The following is a 23,054-nucleotide window of genomic DNA, read 5'->3' as shown; positions in this document are numbered from 1 at the left end:
AGTGCATACTTTGTTGGTTGTCTTGACATTAAAACAAAAATGAACAAACAAACAAAAATATCTGATTCTTTCAATAAAAAAAGTTTACAGGTATGTTTACAATCTAATTTTCTGAATTTATTTCAGTTATTTTTAATATTTAACCATAATTAACACTCTGTAAATTAATATTTGCATAATTTTTAAATACATGTATAGTTAATGCATATATAACATTAAAATTTTTAAAAAAAATTATTGTGTCCCCAAAATATGTAAGCCCTTGATATAACAATATATTCCTCTACAACAATATATTTAAACCAAAATATAGTTATAGCGAGGTTTTACTGTATATTCAAAAGATTAAATTAAGACATAAGTACATAAAAAAATATAAATGTATCCTGGTAAAAAAATTCTATTGTACAGATACATAAAAGTAGAGAATATAGTTTTGACAAGAAAACTAAATTATGGTTATATTTTATTTCATTGTTTTACTTATTTTTTTAAATATAATATTTCTGTTTGTTGTTTTTTTTTCCAGAAAGAAAGCAAACTCTAATCTTTGCAAAGAATTTTGAAAAAGTGTCAATGATACCAAAAATATAGTATGATTCAAAAAGAAAAAGAAAATGATCAGACTCAATAAAAAAATAATAATAATTTTCCATGTTATTTAATTGAAAATTATCATTTTTTTTTGGTAATATGCAATTTTACTGATTTTTGACACAATAGCTTTATTGATGGTTAAAACAGTCAATAATTGACATGCTTAAAAAAAATTTCAAATCCTAAATTAAATGGACGCTTAAAGCTATTTATACATACTTTTGATAAATACTCACAATGACATGATTTCCATGAAGAATATAAGTCTTCAAAAGATTGATCCAGTATTCAGCAGGCTTGTTAAACAAACTTTCAATGATTGGTATTTCCTGCAATCTGTTCTGGAGCTATAAGAAAAAGAAAAGCTTTAGCTCTTGTTTTAAAACTAAGCGATAACGATAAAACGATTGTTAGAAAATTAAAAGTTATCAGAACGCTTGTACTCTATCGAACCAAAAATATTATTAGATCCAATGATTCACATAATTATTAAGTATAACACATCATGATTTCTCAAGCATAAATTATTATGTACAGTTGCAAAAATTTGGCTTTAGAACATAAATAACATTCTACTTTTGTTAAACATTTATTCACAGAAAATCTCTCTTTTGAATACATGCAGTTCCTCTGATGAAGTCCGGCACAGTATTTGTTCGGTCTTAGGCGAAGCGCCATCTGTAGCAATTGTTGTGAACTGCTCAGTTTCTCTTGAACTCTTGTTTGAGCCAGTCGTGGCTTTCATTGCAATAGTGCAATGATTTTGGTTATTAACAATTGTTAAAATAAAATATTGTTTGTTGAAATTTCGTATTTAATGAACCAGCGCACTGTGTACAATCGTGTACAGTATTCATGTTCTTTTAGTTAAACTTCGTTTTACTTTTCTATTTTAATTTAAGTTTAATTCTCTACTCTCTTTTGTTAAACAGCCCATTCAATTCTGAGTTTACAACTAACTGCCAATGTTCAACTCTGTAGCCTTATAATTTTAAACCCCATCCAGAAGACAAAGGAACTCCCGGAACAAGTCTTGGAAGAAATTTTGCCTTTGTTGAGGACTTTTTGATGAAAAAATCCTGAATTTGCTTTACATGGTGAGGAAAACCTCCTATGGTTAGCCTGACGGCAAGGGGACTCTAACCCAGGATCCGTCTACCACTGAAGATATTGTACAGCAGCTCTGTCATCGGAGCGAGATGGGTGCAGAACTCTTATTGATCAGCCACCTCAATAGAAGGCGAATGCTCTATCCCCCGAGCCACCACATCTCTCTGCTCTTTTTACAAATTTAATTTATTGGTCTCTCTTTTGTATCGATGATAATTTGCAAACATTTGGGAAGATTTTCCATCAGATTTTGATAGGTGGCCATAGTAAACGACTTCTAGGTGCTTATCACAGCTGAAGGTAGTGCTAGCAGAGAGGATATTTGATTTGGATGGTTATATAATCTGTATTCCAATTCGTTCCTAAGGTGTTCTATGGAATTTAGATTGGGGCTCTGATTTTGAACAGCCATTTCAACAAACCATGGCTTTTCCTTTCTGGAATTACTGCCTTAGATCTGGGAGAGCAGAATTAGAGAAATATCTAAAAAAAAGTAGAGTATGTATTACAAACAAAATTCAAAATTTAATATCAATATTTCAACTTACATCTTCTAATGTCGATCCATACAAAAAGTCTCCAATAAGACAACTAGCCAATGCATCGTGTGCATTATCCTCCATCTGAAAATAAAAAAAAATCTTAATTTAAATCTCACAAAATTAGCAACACTTATGAAGTTTAAACACAATGTAACTATATGATGCAAATTTTTTAAAAAAGATAAAAATTGAAGAGATTCAATTGTAGAGCAGTCATTTTCCAGACAAAAATAAATCCTCTGAGATTTCAGTAGTCAAATTTAATAAATTTGAAATTTTTATGATTTAAATAGACATCATATTATGCAATAAGATTTTGAAGAATTTGAATCTAAAAAAAACATTAAAATAATTTTTTTCAATCTATAATTATTAATTCTATATGTCCAAAAAAACAGTAAAACCCACTTATAAAGAGTTCGCATTTAATTAGAATGTGAATTAAACAAGAAAAAATGAAACATTAAGTGTGGTACAATGTTTTAAATGTATGAGTGTACTCTTAAACAAGCAATTTTTTTTTTTAAAAACTTTTTCTCGGATTCAATGAGGGAAATAATTTTGGAAGAATTTAATAACAGCAAAATGAATGAAGATCTGAAAATCAAATTACACAGAATATCATCTATTGTTTAAAATTATAGGGGTATTATGATGCATAACTATTGTGAAATACGTTTCAGCGTTATTTAAAAAATTTTAATTCGTTTTCCAAAGTTATCAAGAACAATTTTCGGAGAAAAGGAATATGGCAGGTAGACTGGAGATCAAACCAATCCATTGTCTTGTTTCCAGAAGAAAAGCAAAAAATTTTGATGGGGTTTGAATATAGTTAGTGAAATAAGTGTTTGCATAAGCATTCATGGCTTCAGAGTCACATATACGAAAAGATCATTCCAGCCCTTATCTTTTGATTAAAATGCGCTTTTTATTCAACTATTTAAAATGTCAAAAAGAAGAGTTTTATCTGTAAACAGAGTTCAAAATATTAAACTCTTTATAAAGGAGAAAAAAATTAGAATATGTAGTTAATACATGAAAAATAAAGGAATCCATATAAGTTATTTTTTATGCTTTTTTTTGGAATAAAAAACAAATTCTGATTTAGCCAGCAAGCGGGTTTAAAGACTCTCTTTTTGTTTTTAGAGCCCTTTATTATATACAGGTTCCATATTTTTATTACAAATATAGAGGAGATACAGAAATTATAATTAAAAAAAAATTAGTATAAACGTTATTTTAAGAAATTTATCATAAATAAAATAATAGATTGTTTAATAGAAAGTGGGACTGACTAAATTATTAATTATAATTTATGAAAATAGCTCTGAATGACTAGATTACGATCGCTAGAATATAATTTGTCACATAAAATAGTTTTAATACTTAATAAAAGAGTGAAACATATTGTCTGTAAAGTTGTGTGGGATTGTTAAGCTGCCAATTGCTAATACTCTAAGAATTTTGAGTGCTGTGATTTTTCAGAGAAATTTTGGCCTTTCAATCGTATTTTGAAATTCTCTGAGAATTACAGGTTTTCCCAGTTTCCAGACAGAGTGGTCATCACAAATACCTTGATTAAAAATTAACATTTTAATACATTTACATCATTTTTCAATAATTCATTACAGCCTTTTTCATGCATTATCATTTTTTTCACTGAAGCTTTTTAAAAAAAAGAAAAGAAAAAAATGTGAATAACATACGTACACTAGTTAAAATATGTAGTTTTTTCTTTTTAATCAATGTTTCCATTCGTCTCATGTCAAACTCCTCTTTACCATCAACGAAATTTTGAAGAATTTCAGTAAACCTAAAAGCAAATTCCTATTTTACAAATATATTTTTTATAAACATACACATTTTTTAATTTATAAATTCTGTCAATGATTTTCAATCCACATTTTATAAATTCTCTAATATGATCACTGCATCATTGATTGAAATTGACCAACAAAAAAAACTAATCAATATTTGTAAAACTCTACCCAATATGTTTTGCTATTACATTTTCCGAAACCAATGAATAAGCATAAGACTCCTAAATTCCTTAGCATATAAATTTGGTCATGTAAACTTGTTAATTGAGTTTCTTTTTCATAAAATGACTTATTATGTTTCATGAAACATGAAATATAAATAATAATAGCCTAAATAGTCTCCTCAACGAAATACATAAGTTACTTTTTTCCCCACGTAGTAGCTTTTTGATTAATTTTTAAAATAAACCATCTCAAAAAATGCATTACATGACACAGCTGTATAATACGATAACTTAAAACATAGATCAATTATTCTGGCATTTAGAAAAAAATCAAAACTTTATTACTCAGATCTTTTTAGCTTCAATTATCATTAACTAATTCAAAAGTAAAACAATACTTTTTACTACTTTTTAAAACTATCACAGATGACATAAAAAAAATTAAATTGAGTAAAAACATTATTTTTAAGTTCAAGTTCAATAAATTTATTTTGATTCTGAAAACAGAAACCAACTATAACTTGAATGTGTGATTAAAATAAATATTTTTCGGGTGTTGCACTCAAAATTGATTTTCCTTCTCCTCCAATAACAACGGGATAATATTGAGAAAAGAAAACAGAAATCCAATTTTGCCTAAAACACATTATATACACAATATGGGGTCATTGAGATTTCAAGAAAACTAGGGATGATATGTATCTTCTATAGTGGAAAAAAACCACCTAACCTCCCCCCCCCCCAAAAAAAAAAAANATCCAAACCCCCCCCCCCCCCAAAAAAAAAAAAGTTCTAATCAGTTTTAAACCAGTGGAGAAATTTCTTTTCTTAAAAAAATTTTAAATAACAGTCTTTTCCTCATCCAGCTTCTTTAAATTTCAATTTTGATGAAAACATACTTGAAATCTTAGTATTAAAAAAATTTATGTAAGGGGCAAATTTGTTAAGAGCTGTCAATTTTTGCACTTAGAAAATTTTAAATTCTAGTTTTCTTCAATAAGAAATTGTTACACTATTTTTTTTAAATCTAATTTTACAAAACTTGGATAAGAATTAAAATATTAAAGTTTTTCAACAATACAAATCGCACCTCTTTACAGAGATTTAGATAATAGCTAAAATAGTTTCAGAAAAATTATCAAAAATAACAATTTTAAAAAAAAATTATAATTATCCATGTAATACTGGATTAAAATCTTACAAATAAGCTTTGAATCATTAGTAGGCTAGAGACAAAATTGATTCTTTTTGCACATCAAGGCTGCGTGAATACATATCACGATATTTAATTTTTAAGGCTTGCAAATATGAACTGGGATGTTTGATTTTAAAATGGGACGGAAATTAATCCTGATATTTGATTTTTAAAATGTGTGAATACAAATCTTAAAATTAGTTTTAAAAACTGGGTGAATGCGAGTCTTGAGATTTAGTTTGTAAGTAGCAATATTTTTTTTTTTTTTTTTAGCGTGAATAGATATGTCATGATGTGTCAATCATAATTGGCAGAGAATGGAAACTACTCTTAAGAATTATATTTTGCATATTAACAACAAAATTGGTCGAGAATGTTAAAATGAAAGGATAAAAAAAAATTAATCCCTCTTATTATAAAATAAAAATAACATATATAAGCTGTGAGACATTTTGTCTCTTGGTTCGTTTTTATGTCCTCTTAATGATGACCAAGGACTATTTCAATTATAGCTTATTTATTATTAAATTCTTGATTATAGAATTATTTACAGAAAAGTTACAAATAGATACATGAGCTGTTGAGTATAATGTTTTTGGAGCGCAACTGCTCCCTTTCTTTTTGTTCATACTAAATCTATCATCGTTCAATTACACCTCTCTCTTCGGCGTTCAAAACGAATCTAGTGTAAAAAAATCCTCTTTCTCCTCAGAAACAGTCATTTGCTCCACCCCCAAGGTAGGGGACGACACCTCCAGTGTCCTTCACCCTCTGATCCGCAGGTCAAGGGGTCAATCCAATGCGTGGAAGGGGAATCAGGATCCTGACATAAGCATTTTCCTGATTGATATAACTTCCTGATTTTATCCTGTTCTCCCTTATTATCCCATTCTGTTACCACCCTGATTAATTTTTTAAAAAATTAGCGTCATTAATAAAATAAATATTTGAGATATCTAAAATTTTCATCATCACATTAAAAAAAAAACATTTTACAAAAATGTTATAGCTTTACAGAAAATGAAACAAATTTCTAAAACACTTACATAAATTAACATTTAGGAAACTTAAAATTACACTTACTTATCTTGAATATCCTTTAATTTGTCAACAGGAACATTTGAAAAATGAAGATATATACAAGAGACTTGATTCTCGATCACAGTATAATCAACCTAAATTAAATTTTGTAAAGAAATAAACTTCTTCACAAATCAAACTCAAAAAATAATTGTAAAATTAAAAATAAAGAAAAACAAATATACTTAAAAAAAGTTTTATTTCATCAGAATATTCTGAAAAATATTTATATATTTTTTAATCCTCATTATGCAAAAAATAATAAATATTGTCAAGTTGAATTCCTACTCTTGAAGTCATTTCTAGTTAACTTTAGAATTTGTTTTTGGTTTATATACATGAGCTGATGAAACAGATACAAATACAACAAACTATAGCTCCATTAAAAAATGAAAACTAAAAAAACTGTTCGAAACATTTCAAAAAGTGATTAGGGACATATATTTTAGTAATGAATTAAGATATTTTATTTTGATTTGAAAAAACTTGATGGAAAATTTTTCATACATGTATGTTCTCTTTACTCTTTATTCAAAATACTGTTATTAGAGAAATTATATACAGAGAGAGAGCAAAATAAATAAATATAAAAAAACACGAAGAAAATTAAGAAAAACAATAATTTTTTAGTGCTCCTCACACTATTGTATTCATATATTTTGCTTTGGCTATATTGATACAATATCAGAAAGCACTCTTTTTTGTGGATATAATCGTGTGGGCTGATAAAAAGATTATATCTTTTATTTTCCGGTTTTTTTAAGAAAATTTTATCCTTTTTTTCCCCAGTTGTTTGTTATTTTTTCATTATTACTTTTCTTTCCCCCATTTTCTTCATATGTCTGTAATTTTCCTTTGTTTTATCTTCATTTATAAAAATTTAAAAAAAAAACTCATTAATTTTCTTAGTTTTCTTTTTATCCTCTTTGTCCTTATTGTGCTAAATATATATATTGCCTTTCTTTTTTCTCATTTTTCACTTTGCATTTACTTTAAATAACTCCATTAAGACAATCAAAGTATCAAAAGATAGTGAATTATACATTAGATATAAATATAATTTTAAAAAATCACTGATTAAAGATAATGTTCTAATTCTTGGAACCCTTTTAATTCTTCTACAGGATCCTACCATTTTACGGAACACCATTTGGGAGCCGCTGGTTTAAAGAGTCATTCATAAAGTAACAGAGAATAAAATAACTCGTAAAACATAAAACTGACAAATTTTAATAACAAACATAACAGAACATAAAATGTAATAATGAGACACTATGGCGCAATAGTTAAAACAGTGGGCTGCCATTTTGAAATTGTTGATAAAATCTTCTGAAATTGTAGACAACAAAACAAATACTTTAACAAAATATTCAATGCATATTTTCATTTATTATTTCAAGAAGTCTTAAAGAAGCACTAAACTGTAATAATTAATTCATTACATACCTGATTGCAATATGCATCATCTATCTCAACCAGGTCACGATTGAGAGGAGATACTGAGGTATCAGTAAAGTAGTCCATCAAAAGTTGCATTGACACTAAACTTGAATAATCCTAAGAAAATTAAGAGAAAATTCGTTTAGAAATTATTTTCAAATCCATAAGTTTACAGTTGTTAAAACATTATGAAAAAAATAATTGTTATTTAAAGAAATAAAATGTAAAAACAACTTTATATTTTTGCTAAATAAGTATTAAAATTTAATAGGAAGGCATTTATTAAACTCTAAATTATCTAACAACAATCAAAACAGAGAACAACTTTCAAAAAATAATAAAATTTCAAAAAATTTTAAAAACTCCATTTTTTAAAAAAGAAAAGAAAATTATTATATTTTTGTGAGACCTAAATTACAAATGTAAGGTATTGTACTTTCATAAGACAAGAGGAAAATTTTTAAAGACACAAATTTATTATTGAAGTGATAAGCTGACCACTTTTTATTTTAGAGCTGACTAGAAAAAAAATTAGAAAAATTAGACTAGAAAATTTCCTTTTTCAGTCTGCATCGAAAACACATTAACTTGCTTAATAAGAATTATAATTATAATACTCATATATATATAAAACTATATACTAATATATATAAAACTTATTAACTTGCTCAATAAGAATTTTAATCGAACATAAAAAAAAATTGCATGGTTTAAAAATAGAATGAATCATTTATTGGCCTCAGGCACAAAGTAACAATTGAAATTTATTGATCTAGCTACTTGAAAAGCAAAATTTAAGCATTCTAACTAGTCGAAAATCAGTCAAAATTTTAATAAAAGTTCTTTTGGGAAATAATATAGCGAAGTAGAGCGTTCAACTCCCAGTGAGGCGACCCAGATTCAAATTCAGGCTATGGTCGATTAATTTGCAAGCTGCTGTGGGGTGGCACCAACCACAGTGCAACAATATCCCTACTGGCAAATAAATCTTTAGTTAGAGTACCTTTGTTGTCAGACTAACCATGGAAAGCTCGAGGTTCTCATGGTTAGTCTGACAACACGGTTATTACCTCATCTGCTGAACAGGGTTCAAAATTCCATTTGACTATACAACGCTAGTATTAAAAGAATAGAAAAATTTATTTTGCTTAAAACTATCTAGAAAACTATTGTGACTTGTAGTTCAGTGGTTCCCAAAAGGTGCTCTGCGGAACTCCAGGGTTCCATTAAACAATCACAGGGGTTTTGAGATTTAGGACTTTTCTTTCAATAATCAAATATTTAGTTTTAGGTTATCTTTTTTAAATTATTCATGTAAAATGCCAATAAAAAGAAATGGTAAAATTTAAAAAAAAAAATATAAAAATTCCAATAACAATTTCCATTAAGAATAAATTACTAAAATGATAGACATTTGCAAATAATTACATCAATATTCCTCATCGAACTTTTAAAAAAAATTCAAATTCATATAAACCCAAATCAAGTATAAAGAATTATTTTTCCCTGATAACTATTCTCACTGCTTATAGCAGTTCTTTTTTCAAAAACAACATTCGAACTTATTTTTAAGTTAAATTATGCTTCATCAATTACACCAAAAGTTGCATCAGTCAAGCATATTCAACCGCATGCCACACATAAAACACAATTTTAAGACTGCTCATTTTTCCCATCAAATGATTCTAAGTCTTTTTTTTTTTTTTTGTCATATTCATACCAGCTAATGAACTTTATTTTAAAGTCAAGGTTCCGCCAAAAGAAGTTCAATCAATTAGGGTTCCATCGTAAAAAAAAAAAAAAATCTGAATTGCTACTCTAGTTAGTAGTAATAAAGAAAAACTTCAATAATATTTTAATAGTAGGAGAAATATTAAAATAAATCTTACAGTAGCTAATGGCCCTCTCCAAGCTGCAATCAACAAGCCATGATCATCCTCTTCAGTTGGATACTCAACTTCAAGTGAAACAGATTCAGCCAATGGAGGAACAGGTGTTTGCCATGGTCTGACAAATGGTTCTCTTTTTCCCTGACAAAAACATTAAAACTGTGTTAAATGTCTATTCGACCAAAAACAAATAAACGGATAGTGAAGCTAATTACATCTTTCATAATTCTTTCCTCCACTGGTTCTAATGCCTGGAATACTTTATCTGCATCAATTTGTCCTACTATTATAACAGACAAATTTTCAGGGCGGTAAAAATCTTTATGGTATTGGCGAACCTGCAAAGATAGTAATGAATGATGTTTAAGAACTACAACAACAATTAACTGAATCTCAATTAATATTTTAAGAAAATTATGAAAAATTAAATGCTTTCAAGTGCATTATTTTATAATTAATATTAAATATCTAATTTAAAAAAAAATTAGGTGATTTTTCTATTGCTCGTTCTTAATCTATCAATATAAACTTATACCTAAAGTAAACAAATGCAGTCTATGCTCTTTAGTTTGATGCCAATCACAGTGAATTTTCCATTCCAACGACCGAAGCATGAAATCTCATTTGCTATTCCACAAACGCAATGCTATTTTGACGCCTAGTAGAATGACCAAGTTAATCCATTTATTCCAATATAGTGACTGAAATTCAGTCATTTGATTTTTAAATAGTCTTTTAAAAAATTATTTAAACCATTATTTCCTTTAATATTGCCACAAAATAAATGTAAGGCACCTTGTATCCTCCATCAAATGAAAGAAGAGTGAAATGACCCCTTAAATTCTCATTTCCTATTCTACATCTTCATAATTTATGGTCATTCTTAATCTGTTTATATTTCTACTCAAAGAATACAAAAAATTAATCAATCATACTTTGTTCTTCGAAAATTGCATTCACTCTTTAGTGAAGTATCAGTCCCCTTGTGTGGTTTATTTTAGAGTTGAAACATGTGATTTTTGAGTTATCTTAGTATATGTTATTTATCAAAACTGGCAGCCCCATACTCACACAGGGTCAATATGTTTTCCCTGTTTTACATAAGATATTAGGAGGAAACATTATTACTGCACTCATGTATGAGCTATGTTGGGCTAACTATACGAGTTTTAGTTGCTGGAAAAACTTAAGAGAAAAAAGGAACAGCTGAACCTACTTAAATAATGCTAAAGTGAATTAAATAGTTTAGTATAGCTGAAATATTATCCTTAAATATCTCATAGATTAGGCTTTGAGTGGTAACCATATTTTAATAATATTAATAAATAGTTTAAATAATATTAGTAAATAGATTTAACGTGCAAATTAAAATGCTGAGACCAAATAAGAAACGAATTTCCCCATATTTTCCCAGTTTATAAAGAAAAGATCAAAATTTCCTGCATTTTCCCTGTTATTTTAGGTGATTTTTAAATTCCCTGTATTTTCCAGGTTTTCCCTATTCTCCCACACATTTTTAACCTTTTGAAGTAAAGCATTGCTTTATTAAAAGTGATAAAGAATTTCTTTTAGCTATAAGTTCCATTATTTTTGTGTCTCTACGATATAACCTCATGTTATAACATTCATTTTCACCCAGGTGAGAAGAGTTGCTATATTGGGCACTGACTATACATAACTACTCATAGGAAATCGAAAAGAAATCTAATACATTCTAAGAAATCATAAAATATTTTATACAAATAACTGAACATATAAAAAATTCTTCACACATAAAATTTTAGGAAATTTCCTAATTAATAAAGATAAAAACATAGCATGTTTAACTACATTTTCCATTTGACTGCACTTGTTATGAGTGAAAGATCTGAGTGTGGAATTTTTTTTCATCCATTGATTACATTTTTAAATTCATAATTTTGAATAAAAATTATTTAATTTAAAAAGTTATAACATCTTTTCAAATAAAATATCAATACATAAATTTTTCATTATTATATATTTCTTTTTTAAAAAATGAACTAATAATTACAAAAACTATTTTTTTTTTTTTTAAATTCTATTTTATGTGAGTTACATAATTTAGTAGTAATTTAAATTTTCAAGCAAGTAATAAGTTAACAGCCACAACAGAAGCACTTTTTGGTCTGCAGCTTTGATACATTGTATTAGAAAAACAGAAAATGATAAAACTTTTTTAGAAGAAGTGACAAGAATTAAAAAAATCAAGGATGTAAACATATTATCTGTGTACTTTACTTACTTTTTCATTGGATGTGCTTTCTCGTAAATTTTTTACAAGTCCTCCAGTCTCTGATTTATATCCACAATGGCCAGGATACATTGACCTTAGCATGGCCAAATGACAACGACTTTCACCAGAGTTTTCCCTAGTTTGCATTTCATTGTAAACGACCCCTGCATCTTCGCCTAAGCCATTAATATGGTGAACCTCTGTAACGTAGCCTGCATCCTAAAATAAGATATAAAGTTAAAAATCATTGCTAAATTACAGTCAATAAAAACTCAAAAAACTACATTATTCAATCAGCTTTTCTCTTAAATATCATAAAGCTCTGGTGTTTCAGATGGAATGATATAAAAACAACTTAATTTTTACAGCACTTTTCATAAGAAATATGCATTATTATCAGCTTAATTTTAAAGTATATATAGTACTTAATGCGACATACAGACTTAATAAAATTATGCACGAGTTTACTATAGTAAACACAATTTTGCAGCCTTTCTGTTTGTATTTAATAGTAAACATAGTAAACACAAACAAAAAGTAACGCATAGATAAAGGTACTAAATTAAAAATTACAAAAACTGATGTTTTATACTTCGTTTGAAGTTTTATAAAATGATAAAATTTACTTGGAACTAGCCCTAATTACCCTTTTAACATCCTTTGCTCACACCATGCCATATTTGAGTTTTATGTTCTTTTGCTTTTCTATAAATCAAAAAGATTAAGTGTCAGAATATCTTGTTAGAAGGGGAAAGGATAAGATCATTTTATTTTCCCATTTCTATCAAACAGTTTTTCCTTGAATTGCTTATAAAGAAGAAAAAATTATCACATATTTATTGAAAACAACAAAATTTCATAACTTTTAATAGTTGTATGAAAAAACAACTTATTTTAAATAGATATTATAACTTTCCAAATGAGTTCCAAACAACTTTCTGAAACTTAATCGTAGCTCCGATTTCTATCAAATGAGAAATATAACCCTTTATATGATTACCTTTTTTTAACATTTTTATAGCGTTATAAAGAAAAAAATTACTTGGCTTTGAGTAAACCTATTACAAAAAAGTATACCATCTACAACTAAATCATATAAGATAGGAGGCGAAGTTAGATTACTTTGCCCCATAACATAGAAAATTTTATTTAAAAAAAAAAGTTTTTAGAAAAGAAAGTTAATAAATTTTTTCACCTTCGTCAAATAGAATGTCAAGGTAAGGGTTAAAACTTTCTAATGCCATAAAGAAAAGTGTTGGTTTTTTTTTTTTTAAAAAAACTCAGAAAGGTTACAAAATTGCATCTAAAAAAGTTGAGGTTAGGTCCATCTAATTATTTAAAAGTATTAATCATAACCAGGGTTGGGTTTTTGACGTCAAAAAGTGGTTTTTGACGTCAAAAAGTGGTTTTTGACATGACAAGGGTATAATACTGGTTTAAACCGTCAAAAACCTGTCAAAAATGTCAAAAACTGGAGTTTACCAAGAAAATATGTATACTTCATAACTACCAACAGTTGCCATGCATTATATTGAAATTTAATTATACTATAGGTAATCAGCAGGTTTTAAAATATTTTTTAATTAAAATTAAGGTAAAATAACAGATTTAAAATCTCAGAAATTTATATTCAAATGCATGTGCAGAAAAATTTTGCACAAAATATTTTTAAATATTTATATTTTTAAAAAAAAAATTTTTTTTTTTGATACTTAAGAAAATTAAAAGTTTATTACTATGCATTTTTGACATATAAGGAACATATAACTAATATTTATAAGGAACTTACAAGTTATGTTGTATAAATACAAACTTGATACAAGTGTATAAAAATTTTTTTTTAATGTTATACCGAATATCTTTATTATCCAGTATGTTAATTTGAATTTAAAAGTAGTTATATTTGTGAATAATGATAAATATAATTCATATTGTTTATTATATTTATTTATAATTATTACACTTATCATTTTAAAACAATTTTTATCTCTTAATTTTTTTTTCTCCACTTGTATTAAGAATACAAATAATGCATATCTTGAAAGCAAGAAGTAATTATTCAACAGCTGAATATTTAGATATTCAACAAAACTATATAGTATTCAGCAAAATGAAATTCACAAGTATTTGGATAAACTAAATTTTCAGCATAGTAAATGAATAGGCTGAATATACTGTAAATCGACACTAACTACTCTGTGTATTTAACAGAAAGCACTTAAATTTGTATTGTCTTATGTTAAAAAGATTATTAAGAAGATTTAAAAGAATATTAAAAAGATTTTTCTTTAAAAGATGTCTAATGTACAAAACTGCTAATGTTTATCTTTAAAAATGTCTAATTTTTAGTATAATCTATACTATACACTAAATTTGGTTATAAATAAATTTCTTAATAATATCACTGCAGATTTTCAATAACACATGAAAATGAATACATAATATTACAAAAGATGTGAGCTTTCAAAAGTACAAGATTTTGGATACTATTCAAAATATAAGTGTTTCTTCAAAATTTTAAATATATTTTTTCTAGAACATATTTAGAAACACTATCCCTTTATAAAAAATATATAAATTTCATGTATTAATTAAATTTCACATATGAATATAGGTTTTTGACATTTTCGACATTTTTGACAGTGAGGTTTTTGACGTGACGGTTTAAACCATGGTTTAAACCGTCAAAAACTGTCACGTGTCAAAAACCTGCCAACCCTGATCATAACTATTCACAGACAAAGTGTAATAATCTGAAAACATCACTAAAAAAAAGCTAACATACAGTTAATGTCGGATAAAGGAGGTGGTCCAAGTAGATAGGGAGAAGCTTAAGAAAACCTTCATCACCAGCTGTAGTTAGAGTGTAGCATGTATGGTCGGTATCTGTCCAGGCATTTGTACCTTGTGACAAGCAACGGGAAGCTAGCAAGTCTAAAACACCCTAAATAAAATGTATCCATTTTATTATTGTAAAAACTTGATATAGTAATTAATATTTAACAATTTAATAAAAAAAATTAGCAAATTACATGACTGAAATTTCTGAACTAGAACAATGGATTAAAACTGTAAGAAATTTTATTATATAAAAATTTAAATCCAAAAACCATGTAGAAACTTATCACAATTAATAGTGAAAAATGCAATCAATAAAATTATGTCACATGTAGATTTAAAAAGTAACTTGAAGAGAAAAACACATCAAAATGAGGAATTCTTGATTTTATATTAAAATGCTAAAATCAGGTTGCACCATCAGTTGCTCGTGTGACAGATATCAATAGACACAAACAGATATCAATATAATATTGCAACATCGTATCTAAGAGAAATCATTTAGCAGTGTGGTTAGAAAAATGTAAGGAAGATTTCTATATGCTAGAATGGTTGTTAAATGTTTGAGGAAACCAAACAAAGGAATACAAAAATTAAAATTTTTAAAAATGAGCAAACTTAAAAGGTAAAACTTGTAGCCACTTTAAAATGATATGTAACACAATTCAAAATAATGCCAAAATAAAATTAAAGTATTTACTTTAAATGGGTATTTTTCACTTCCCAAAAACACTAAATGTTCTAAAGTATGAGGCAGACCATCATCATCGTGAGCTTCGGTTGCTACAAAGATAAACAAATACATCTCAACACATATGCATACTGATCACACAAAATAGAAATATTTAAGAGGAAGAAAAAAAAATAACATTTGGCAACATCCTCAATTATTTTTCTACTTAAAACATGGATTTAGTCTCTTAAGATTAAAATTTTATGAGAAACAGCATCATACACAACAAGTACTTACTTTATTTAGAGAAGATCAAAAAATTCAAACTATTTTAAATCTTTAAGATGCAGTACATAAAAGCTATCTACTACCCTTTTAACAAAATTTTATTACTGATAATTGATATCTTCTGTCGCCTATATGAGCCGAAATAGGCTGTCATTTTTAAAAAATTGAAGAAAATTATAAAAAAGAAATTTTTAATTTTCAAATAAAAATATGAGTACAAATTTTTCTCTTATTGAAATAATGAGTGAGAATTACTCTTTGAAATACAAACATAAAATAGTATAAGAGGGTAATTCGAAAGTTGTTTAGGATTAAATTCAGTAATTACAAAATATTAAACATTTTAATAAATTTATACCATGATAAGTGAACTGATAAAACTGAAAGTGTCCATTTCTGTAAGGAAATGCCTAGCCTGTTTTTAAACATAGGGAGAACTCTGGTTATATTTCAGCACCAGTTCTTGCAATTTAGAAATGCAAAGAGGAAAAAAAATTTTATTCTAAAAAAATATGTGGATAGTTACCCAGGGTTGGCAAAGAGTTATACCCCTTGAGTTGCTCTTTTTCTGTGATGTTATTAAGAATTCTAGATTGGATCCTGCAGCAAAATAAACGCCAAATTTTAGCAATCTCCAGATGGGGTTCGAAAAAATAAAAAAACAGGTAGGGACCAGTTTGCAACATCAAAAAAGCAAAAGCAATAAAAAAAAAATTTAATTTCTTAAGTTAAACTTCACTTAATTTAAGTGTTAAATCTTTTCATAGCCTTGTCTAGTTACTTAGCATAGTTAATCAATAATCATAGTTGTCAATTTGGAAATATCCTCTTTTATTACATGGATCTGCCCTGTTGTCAACAAAACTAGAAAACTTTTTTCAGTGCAAGTGAACATGCGGAAGAAAATGTCACTCAAGTCGAAGATATTATCTTATAATGCTAAAAAATCTGTACATATATTGTTCAGAAATGGTGACTCGTGATCACTATCGATCAATGAAATCATAAATATTTGCATAATTTTAACTTTCCAGCGTTTTTGGTCCAATTTTCTCGACATATGATCCACTGAGACTGCTGAAAACATCAACGCATAATAGGATTTCGCATATTTCTTATTGATGAGAGTGGTCAATTTTCCACCCTACCGCCAATAGATTCGACTAATATTCGTTAATATTTCGACTTTTTCGGCACACCCTAATATTTCATATTGCACGCATGTTGGCAAGTTAATAATAAATATAAAGAAAAAATGACAATTTGTTACCAAGACACAAATAGCCACCAACTAAGGGTCCATCAGTTTGGGCGATGCATATAGTCATCCCACTTCTATGTGACTTGTATTTTGATAACTTAGCTCCTCCATCAGTTAAAATCTCAGCAATACATTCATAAGCAGGTGAACCTGGCATTTTATTCGATAATTTTGAAACTAAATTAATAGAATTAGAGGCTACAGAGATAAATCGACGTATTATATAAAGCATAAACTGGACATAATAGTGAGGAAATGATTTAGAAAATTGAAAAATTTGGATGATAAGTCAGAAAAAAACAAACACTTCATTCACTCAGTAACTCGCTTTTACATTTGATGGTGTGACTGAAACGCTATAAATGATTTAAACTTCAATGTTTACTTAAATCTATTGTCATCAATAGAACTTTTTAATATTTTACAAACGTAAACTGATTAAACTTTTAAGCTTTTAAACGCAGAATTTGCTAAAAACACCGACTGACTTTATGCATTGCCATTCCAAATAAAAACGAAAAATAATGAATTACATTTGTAAAAAAATCAGAAAAATTAAAACATATTTTCAGTGAAATTATAAATAAAACAACATAGTGCGAGGCTAGTAAATTATTGATTATTGAAATATTTAAAACTTTGATAAATGCAAAAATATTTAATGTGCATCGTAACCGTTTGTGTTTTCTTAACTTACTGTTTTTCAAGAAGTCAAGCAATGATCCGTACTAAATCTTCCCAACTTTTCCGTTTTTAAAAGTTTATTCATATCTTTTATTTTACGAACCAAACTTTGTCTCGACTTTTAGATGTTACGGAACACATTGAGTTTTAGAAAGCACCCTCTGAATGGTTTCCTTTTCGTTATTTTAAAAGTTTTTGATTTAACATTTGATGTGTAAACAGTTGTCTCTTATATACGCCGTACCAGCTGTCAACTACACTTTACGGAATCAGAGCATGAAATGTTTGCTCATTAGTTTAGATTTGAATTAATGGGGAAATGCGTTTGTTAGTTTTACTCCGTCATATGAAAATGTGATGATAAAATAGTCATATTCATTATAATTTCACGTGAAATTTGCATTTTATGCAAAACTTTATTTTTGAAATATTAAATGAATTAAATTTTTAATAACTTGCATTTCCTTCTATCCTCCAATATGCATAAATCTTATTTAGAATTCGATTTTCATGTAGAAGATCTGTTGTTTAAGGGTTTAACGATAGAATCAGTTAGTGGTGAGTACTTAACACAAATTCTACTTATTCTCGCTGTTTATTTATTATATCTGTCTCGTTACCTATCTGTCTAGTATTTTCGTTGGATGTTATGAAAGATCTAAATAATCCATGAAGATTTATAAAACTTGTTAAAAATAGCTTCTTTGCTAATAGCAATTTTAATACCAAAAAGGGAAGAGATTAAAAAATTAATTTATTCAGTTTCTTATCTCACATTTGGAAAAAAATTCTGCAATTATAAATATAAGCATTTGTCTGCGTTCATAATAAAAATTCTGATCATTGCAATGATAATATCTATGCATTTTATGGAAGACTTCCAGGGAAATTAGCGATAATTTAAATGGTTATCTGCTATATATTTTGCTTTTTTGTTGAAAAAGCTATATTTGAGCAACTTTATGACTGAATATCAAATGTATTAAGATTATTTTACGTAATTTCTTTTTTTTTTTTTTTTTTGATCTTTAAAGAAAATTCCGTTGGGGATATTTCTGTATCTAAATCTGTTATGCCATCTACTATCACCAAGCAATCAAATGGAAATTTTGCATTCAAATTTTTAAAAAATAATATGTAAAAGTTAGTCTGAGGCTGGCTACGAGTTATATATAACTCATAGCTTAAATATTGTTAAAACATAGCTTTATTGATAATATATCTATAGCAAATAGCTATTTAAATTTTTGTTTATTCTCTTTGAAGTCTTGCATAAAATGTGTAGATATTATTATTACAAATAATCCTTGTTAAGCAATGCTTAGAATTTTTATTACGAACAAAGGCTATTGCTCGTATATCTATATTAGCTAGATTTTTATTTTTTTTTAAATGTCAGATAAGAAATTGAATAAATTAATTTTTGAATATGTTTATTTTTAATAGTCAAATTGCTATTAACAAAAAGCCTATTTTTAGCTAGTTTTATAAATCTTTTCTTAGATATAAAGTATAGAGGTTACCTTTCAAGTTAGTCATTTTCTGTGTCTGTTTTTTTTTTTTTTTTTTTTTTTTTNCTAGTATTTTGGGCTTCTTTTTTTTTTTTTTTTTTTTTTAAGTTTCTTGCGAGCCACTGTTAAGCAGTCACCTAGACTAAGCATTTATTTTCCTTGCATTGGGTTACAGAAATAATCCCTAATAATCCTTGTTATTATTATAGGAAAAGTTCTCTCTGTTTCTAATAAAGAAGTCATCTGAAATTTTGTGTTTAATATTTATTAGTTTATGATAAGATTTGGGTTGTTTGATTTTAAAAAAAGGTAGCAAGAATCTAAATACCTAGTTCTTTAATATTAAATTTTGTTTACAGTAAATATACCATTTTGTTACTTTGGCTATGGAATTTTTTATGGTTTCCTTAAACTAAATAGTAACTTAGCAACAGTTGACACTTTCAGGAAACCGGCTCGATCTCTGATGTGGGCATGATATGATTTTTTATGAACAAATGACATAAATAACTAAACAATGGTACTTATTACCTATAGGGATAAGTAGCCAAGTTTGCCAATGTATGAGAACATAGCCAACACATGGGTACTGGCTGCAGATAATATGCCTAGTTGCATGACATAAAAGAATAATGTTATAATTAGAGACAACAATGTGTGAGGAATATGATAATCTCATTATAATTATTGATAACTATAATTATTTAATAGGATAATATCATGATTATTACTGATGAGGTAACTTATCCCAAAAATAATAATCTAAATATTACGCAATGATAATTATTAAACATGATATGTGTGAGTGTTCATTGGTTTTATTTTTGTACCAAAACTTTTACCAATGTAAAAATAATTTAAATTAGAAAAATATCACAATATATTATTGAATATCAATATTTTTTATAGTACGTCATGTTGGAGGCATCTATTTTGCCAGCGCAAATAAATTCAGCTGTTTTATTTATTTATATTTTAAAAAGTAGCAATCGTCTAAAAAAAATTTTAAAAGGATAATAAACATTGTAAAAGAAAAAAAAATTTTTTTACTTGTACCTGGTGACTTTGCATTGACGTCTTTATTGCCTTCATTCGATAAATGAATAAGTGCCACCATCACTACTAACTGATAACCGATAAATCCCTATAACCGATAAGTACCTAAAAATATTTTTAGTTGTAAATGTAATCAATTTGGTTTCTTTTTAAGGAATGGTTGGATTGTGTATATGTGTGGCAATATTTACTTTTATCTATGAAACGGTGAAGACTCTGCGCCAAAAACTTGTGGCTTCGTTGGGAAAAAGCCAGCAAGAATATGCTGCAATGGAGATCAGATCTGAAAGAGCAATGCTTGTGGAGATGAAAGAAACAAATTACAAATGGAAAAGGTATGTGTGATTGTTTATTGATTATGCTTAGACAATTAATTGCAACGACTATGTAGTTGAGTCGTGGTGGCTCAGGGGATAGAGCGTTCGCCTTCCAATGAGGTGAACTGAATTGGAATTCCTACCTACCTCATACGTGTGAAATAATTTTACTAATTTTATATATATAATATTTTCTTTTGGTATTTTAAAAAAATGTTAAATTTTTGGCATTAGTTTCACATATTTTTTTTTTTTTTTTTTGTATTAAATATTTTATATCGCAAGTGTTTACTGTATACAGTTTTATTAAAGCATATAAAATGATAAATGAAGGTAATTTATTCATGATACTTGTTTTAAAAAAATCATTTCTTTGGTAGTTTGATATGATCAAACTCTTACATAATTATTTATTTAAAGTAAATGTTACATTATTTCTTTCCGTCTAAATAATTTATTGTTCACTAACTAATGTAATTTACTTTTATTATTTTCAAGCTGATAACACGTAAAGATTTCTGAATTTTTTAAAAATTATTTTTGTTGCTTTCAAAGAGTAGTCAGAAGAAGCGTGTCATTTGATATTTCGCGAGCGGGATACATAGATATAAGATGCATGCAATGTATTCACATGATTTAAAAAATACGCTGCCCGATCCATATTCATGGGATTTTAAAAAATTACACAGCGTGATCTATATTCACGTGATTTAGAAATCCCTTATCACAATCTGCATTTTCATTATTTTTAAAAATCTTATCATGATTTGTATTTGTGTCATTTAAAAAATTGCACATTGCGATTTGTATTCACGTGGTTTGAAAATTACTTAGCGCGATCCATGTTTGTGCAATTTAAAAACCACACATCTGGATCCGCATTTGTGTGGTTTAAAAAATCACATCGTAATTTATATTTGTCCGATTTTAAAAGTCACACCTTGCAATTCGAATTCATGCGGTTTAAAAAATTATGCATTGTTATTTATATCTGTGAGATTTAAAAATTACTTATCACTATTCGCATGAATTTAAAATCACCCAATGTGATCCATATTCATGCAATTTAAAAATTGCTACAACGAGATTCATTTGTGCAATTTAAGAATTATTGAAATTTATCAGGAACCGCATTCGTGCAATTTTAAAAAAATTACACAGCTTAATCCGTATTAGTGGGATTTAAAAATCACCTAGTGAGATCCCTGTTCGGATGATTTAAAAAATCATACATCTTGATTTGCATTCACGTGATTTAAAAATCTCACACCCTGATCCGCATTTGTGCAATTTAAAGAATAACACAATATGATCAGATTTCGTACGATTTAAAAATCACTCATCGATATTTTTAATCACAATAATTAAAAATCTCACAACGTGATTTATATACAGGGATGAGATTCTTCCGCGGATTTGCGGATTTCCGCTTTTTTTTCAGATTTTTCCATTTTTCCCGCTAATTTCCGCTGAAATTTTTTTTGCCCAAGTTAAAATGTTTTATGAGGAATTTAATTTTCCGCGGAGGGAAATTATTGAAGTCCCTTTTCCTCCCTCTGAAGTTTCTCTAAAAATCATTTCCTGATAAAACTGGTTGACCTTTATACAGGAATGAGATTTTTTTTGTCTCTCGATTTCAGCCTTTTTATCAAAAACTCCGATTTTTGTTTCGTTTTTTTTAATAAATATCCCGTTTTTTTTTAAAATTCAGTCATTGAAGTAAAATAATTATATTTATTTACGATTTTCGAAGATAAACAGAAAATGCTAACCCTCCCGCATTTTTACTTATTTTAGCTATTTTCTCCGATTTCGCACACAGAAAATAAGATTTTCCGTAATTTTTATCCGTCGGCTGGATAGCTCGTATTTTCGTAATTCAGACGTCGCTGCTTCTTGTATTCTGGCGTAAAAACAAACAAAAAAAAAAGGAAAAAAAATAGAGGTGGATTTGCGGTGAAAATATTTATTTGCTCACTTAATTAATCTTGTAAATTTTTATTTATTATGTCTAAACAAAAACAATACAAACAAGCCTTTTAGAAATCACAAGTCCAGACTCTGCAAATATCTCGATTTTTATTCACGTGATTTTATATCAATCATCGATTTTCGTATTTACCTGATTTAAAAGTTGCACATTGCGATTCTTATTTACGCTATTTAAATATCATGTATTATGATTCTTATTTACGACATTTAAAAATCCAATATCGTATTTTGTATTTATGCATTTTTAAAATCGCGATTTTATTATCAAATCTCGATTTTCGTATTTACCTGATTTAAAAGTTGAACGTTGCGATTCTTATTCAGGCGATTTAAATATTGTACA

The 23,054-nt window shown here is 27.5% G+C and overlaps 2 protein-coding genes across 2 annotated transcripts in view; one reads left to right on the top strand and one right to left on the bottom strand.

Moving 5' to 3' along the window:
• Nucleotides 1-17,444, bottom strand: part of LOC107439221 (uncharacterized protein C05D11.1) — a gene marked incomplete at its 5' end in the record, with an annotated part of 36,026 nt that extends 18,582 nt beyond the window's left edge. The window contains 11 exon segments of the mRNA XM_016051739.3: nt 834-944; nt 2,256-2,330; nt 3,960-4,062; nt 6,512-6,603; nt 7,955-8,065; nt 9,838-9,978; nt 10,053-10,175; nt 12,101-12,310; nt 14,877-15,035; nt 15,630-15,712; nt 17,161-17,444. Of these exon segments, the coding sequence (XP_015907225.1) occupies nt 834-944; nt 2,256-2,330; nt 3,960-4,062; nt 6,512-6,603; nt 7,955-8,065; nt 9,838-9,978; nt 10,053-10,175; nt 12,101-12,310; nt 14,877-15,035; nt 15,630-15,712; nt 17,161-17,383 (1,431 nt within the window).
• Nucleotides 17,445-17,849: 405 nt separating this feature from the next.
• The window catches only part of LOC107439220 (high affinity copper uptake protein 1), a 24,853-nt gene continuing 19,648 nt past the window's right edge, over nt 17,850-23,054 (top strand). Inside the window, exons 1-2 of the mRNA XM_016051737.3 lie at nt 17,850-18,393; nt 20,557-20,737. Of these exons, the coding sequence (XP_015907223.1) occupies nt 18,315-18,393; nt 20,557-20,737 (260 nt within the window). The 5' untranslated portion in view covers nt 17,850-18,314. The remainder of the gene's footprint in view (nt 18,394-20,556; nt 20,738-23,054) is intronic.

This window comes from Parasteatoda tepidariorum, chromosome 6 (assembly GCF_043381705.1).
Source record: "Parasteatoda tepidariorum isolate YZ-2023 chromosome 6, CAS_Ptep_4.0, whole genome shotgun sequence".
Taxonomy (NCBI): domain Eukaryota; kingdom Metazoa; phylum Arthropoda; class Arachnida; order Araneae; family Theridiidae; genus Parasteatoda; species Parasteatoda tepidariorum.
Note: the sequence above shows the minus strand (reverse complement) of the source record. Positions and strands in the feature narration are given on the sequence as shown.